This window comes from Phaseolus vulgaris, chromosome 4, assembly GCF_000499845.2.
Source record: "Phaseolus vulgaris cultivar G19833 chromosome 4, P. vulgaris v2.0, whole genome shotgun sequence".
NCBI lineage: Eukaryota > Viridiplantae > Streptophyta > Magnoliopsida > Fabales > Fabaceae > Phaseolus > Phaseolus vulgaris.
In genome coordinates this window covers 28,590,214-28,594,894 of record NC_023756.2, presented here as the reverse complement: position 1 = coordinate 28,594,894, position 4,681 = coordinate 28,590,214, and the positions used below count along the sequence as shown (strand labels likewise).

Sequence of the window (4,681 nt, the reverse complement as noted above, 5' to 3'; positions counted from 1 at the left end):
CTGGATCTTGTGGGTTGTGATCTGCACCACTGGCTTAGCCTCTATCCACTTCGTGAAATACTCTATGGCGACCACGAGGTACTTCATCTATCGTATCACCAAGGGAAAGGGTTCCAGGATATCAATTCCCCAGGTATGGAATAGCCAGGGGCTGTAAATCGACCTGAGCTCTTTTGGTGGCACCTTGTGCCAGTCAGCATGCTGCTGACACTGCTTGCACTATTGTGCGTACCTCGTGCAGTCTTCCCTTACGGTTGGCCAATAGTACCATGCCCGAATGGCCTTCGATGCTAGAGATCGACCAACGATATGATTCCCGCATATCCCTTCGTGGAGCTCTACCATTATTCGTGCGCATTGGTCGCCACTTACACATACCAAAATTGGGCGGGTGAACCTATGTCTGAACAACTCTCCGTCGATGAGAGTGTACTTAGCCAAATTTTTCTTTATTTTTTTGTCCTCTGTGGGTTCCAATGGGAGTATCCCATCAGCCAGGTAATGCTTGTAGGGCGTCATCCAAGTTTCTCCTCCTTCGCTCAGGCAGACCTGCAATGATTCCTCCCCAAGAACTGGATATGTGCTTATCCTGGGAGTTTTCAGTGTCTCCTGAGTCAGTGACCGATGACTCCTCGTCCCCCCTCTCGACGTGTTGACCTGATGGACCCCCACCAAATTATCTGCGCTGAAGGTTCGAGGTGTCTTCAAGGTTTCCTGTATGACGGTCCTTTGTCTGCCCCCCTTGCCTGAGCTAGCGAGCTTAGCTAGAAAGTCAGCTCGGGCATTCTGCTCCCTAGGGACATGTATAAGCTCGAACACCGCAAACGACCCCTTCAGAACTTGGACGTAACCTAGGTATGCGACCATCTGAGGATCTTTGGCCTGGTATTCTCCCATTACCTGACCTATGACCAGCAGGGAGTCACTCTTCACCAACAAACTATGCACACCCATCTCCTTGGCTAATAGCATGCCAGCGATCAGGGCTTCGTACTTTGCTTGGTTGTTGCTGGCCTTGAAGGAGAACCGTAGGGCCTGCTCGATTAATAGCCCGTTCGGTTCCTCCAAGATGACGCCAGCTCCACTGGCTTGCTGGTTAGAGGACCTATCTACAGAGAGCACCCATCGGAAGTTGGCTTCCTCTTGGTGTGCATCTGCCAAGAAGAGCTCTACCACGCAATTTGTGTAGACTTGGCCTTTGATAAGGCCTCTGGGCTCGTACTGGACATCGAACTCTGATAGTTCCACTTCCCAACGTACCATCCTCCCCGCCACGTCCGGCTTCTGTAGGACTTTGCGGATAGGCAGGTCTATCATCACCACTAAAGTAAAAATCTGGAAGTAGTGAGAAAGTCTCTTTACTAAGAACACCAATGCCAGGGCCGCCTTCTCTAGGGCCTGGTATCTTACCTCGGGCCCCTGCAATACTTTGCTCACAAAGTATATTGGCTTCTACACTTGGTCTTGTTCCTGCACAAGGACTGAACTGATCGCCCGTTCTGTTACTGCGAAGTATAGGCGAAGCGGAGTACCCAGCTGTGGCTTGCACAACACTGAGGGACTGGCTAGGTACTCCTTTAGCTTGAGGAACGCCTCCTCGCACTCCCTGGTCCAGATGAACCTGCTATTCCTCCTTAGACACTAGAAGTAAGGGTGACCTTTGTCTCCTCCAGCCGATACAAATCTAGACAGAGCGGTCATCCGCCTGTCAACTACTGCACCTCCTTCATTGAGATCGGACTCCTCATCGCGAGGATTGTAGAGCACTTCTCAAGGTTCACCTGTATCTCACACTCAGTGAGTAGGAAACCCAAGAACTTACCCGCTTCCACCCCGAACACACACTTCTTGGGGTTCAGCTTCAATCTATACCTAGATATTGTTGTCAATAGCTCTTCTAGATCAGCGACATGTTGATCCTTCACCTGTGAGGTCACCACCATATCATCCACATAGGCCTATACATTTCGCCCTATCATGGGCGCAAGCACTCTGTCCATCAGCCTCTGGTAGATGGCACCTTCATTTTTCAGCCCAAAGGGCATCACTGTGTAACACTAGTAAGACAACTCTGTCATAAACGTTGTCTTGCATACAGGAAGCTGAGCAACCTGCAACTCGAGGCGCTATCCACCAAAGCGTCTATGCTTGGTAGGGGATAAGAGTCCTTCGGGCAGGCCTTGTTGAGGTCCGTGAAGTCCACGCACATCCTCCACTTCCCGTTGGCCTTCTTCACCAGGACCACGTTTGCCAGCCACTCGGGGTACTGAATTTCACTGATGTGGCCAGCACTCAGCAATTTCTTTGTGTCTTCCTTGATGACCTGCCGCCTCTCTTCGTTAAACTTTCTCCTTCTCTGGCGGACAGGCCTGACCTAGGAGTCCATCGTAAGGCGATGGCATAGAAAGTCAAGGTCTATGCTAGACATGTCCGAGGCGGACCACGCAAAGGCATCTAGGTGTCGCGCTATGACCTCGGCAATCTGGTCCTGCGTCCCTTGGCCTAGTGATTTTCCAAGTTTGAACATCCTTCCTCCGATCTCCTGCTCCAGGACGTCTCCTGCTGGTTCGGGTCGCCTCTCCCGGGCGATCTCTGCACGGGCAATCTCTGCACGGGCGACCCCTTCTTCACTTGGTGCCCGGGTGGTGACTGTGAACACCCCTCTCTTTGTCTTGAGGCTATTCTCGTAGCATCTTTTAGCCTCCTTCTAGTCTGACTTGATGGTGATCACTGTTCCCCGCAAGTTAAGCAGCTTCATCTTCATGTGCCTTGTTGATGCCACTGCCCTTAACCTATTTAGTGCGGGCCTACCCAACAGTATATTGTAAGCTGAGGGGTCGTTAACAACAAGGTACCTGATGTTGTCTATACTAGAGGCGACACCATCTATGAAGGTGGTTTTTAGCTCTAGGAGCCCGCGCATCTCCACCTGATCTCCCGCAAAACCATACAAACAGCCAGTGTAAGGCCTCAGTTGATTAGGAGACAACTGCAACTTGTTGAAAGTCGACCAGAACATCACGTTGGTCGAGCTTCCCTGGTCCACCAGGACACGGTGTACCTTTCTCCATGCGGTCACTACTGAGATCACCACTAGGTCATTATCGTGGGGGACGAAATCTCGAAGGTCGGCCTTGGTGAAGACAAGGTCGACGTCAAGGGCCTGATCTGCCTCTTGCGCCTCTACCGTCATCATCGCTCGCGTATACTTCTTCTGCTAAGAAGCGGTGCATCCTCCACCTGAGAAACCCCCTGAAATGGTGTGAATCTCGTCGTGAACAGGCATCTCATGCCCTTGATCTCCTCTTAGCGCTGTCAATGTCTGGGTTCCCTGTGACTCCATCAAGTAGTCCTTCTGGAAACCATTATTCACCAGCTTGTCTAACTGGTGTCCAAGGGCCAAACAGTTACGTATGAGGTGGCCAAATGCTTGGTGGAACTCGCACTAGGCGTTCTTGTTAGGCCTCAACCTCTTCTCCGTCTTTGCGACAAGCGATCAGCTCCTTCAAGTCAACTAAGAAGTTGTGCTTTGGTGGCATGTCGTCCCTCGTGCATCCCCTAGTTTGGGGCTTCCTGGGCTCGTAGGGCTGCTGCTTCACTGGGGCCCTCTTCTCCGTTGTTGCCTCATGTACCCTCATGGGTTGAGGTCGACTTGGCGCTCACGGGCGTGTGGGGACAACGCAGGTGCGCTTCTCGTTGACTTCTCCTTCCACAACAATATGAGCCACCGCTCGACGCCTGATCTCGCCGAAAGTCTTAGGACAACTCCTTATGAGCGACTCACTGAAGGGTCCCGGCACAATCCCTTTCCTGAACGCGTGCACCATCATGTTCTCATCCTTGGTGTTGAGCCTCACCACCTGTGCCCCAAAACGATTGAGGAAATCCTTCAGGGACTCTCCCTGATATTGTCTTACGTCGAAAAGATCATAAGAGATTGGCGAGGGAGCCCGACTGGCTATGTATTGCTCCCTGAACAGTGTAGAAAACTACGTGAACGACGTCACATGCCCATTAGGGAAGCTGACAAACCAATCCAGCATTGTGCATGTCAGTGTACTCATGAGCATCTTGCAACGCATTGCATCGGAGCCTCCAGTTAGCATCATCTGTGTGTGGAAGGTCCTCTACACTTGTGAAGGTGGCTTTAGGACCCACGAACGTGGCTGGTATCACGACGTCCATGATCGCCTGCAAAAACGGCATTGGGAAAGCCCTGGGTAGTGTGGCTGGTACTTGCGACACGGCCAGATCTATCTGTATACTTTCTTGATCCATTCTTGATGCCGCCACCGTTTCTTGAAGGGCGCGCATCGTTTCCATGATCTGTTGCATGGTGATGCTCTCGCCTCCGTTTGGTGCGACGATTCCTTGCCTCGTGTTTCTCATCTTGATGGATCTTAGCTTCGTTCTTGTGAATGGGAAGAAGTTTTAATTCGTCCCCCATGGTGGGCACCAAATGTTCCTACCGGTTGACTCGATTGCCTTCGTACTTCTAACGACGATCACACGCCCAATTCTCTATGCCTTCGTTCGTGCTTTTCCTTCGATTGAACACCTGAACCGGCAAAGACAAAGGGGCACCCTAGAGGCCGTTTGCACTCTGACGCTCAAGTCAATACTGGGGCTAGGAAACACCAAAAAACTTAGCTGTAAAAGCTCTGTGTAAACTGTGTGTGTA

General features: G+C 51.4%; 1 protein-coding gene across 1 annotated transcript; it reads right to left on the bottom strand.

The window, feature by feature from the left end:
* Nucleotides 1-219: 219 nt before the first annotated feature.
* Nucleotides 220-3,193, bottom strand: LOC137838594 (uncharacterized). The gene is made up of 3 exons (XM_068647835.1): nt 2,732-3,193; nt 1,782-1,925; nt 220-1,335 (listed from the first exon to the last, which is right to left on the bottom strand). The coding sequence occupies exons 1-3, from the start codon at nt 3,191-3,193 to the stop codon at nt 220-222; spliced, it is 1,722 nt and encodes a 573-aa protein (XP_068503936.1).
* Nucleotides 3,194-4,681: the final 1,488 nt, after the last annotated feature.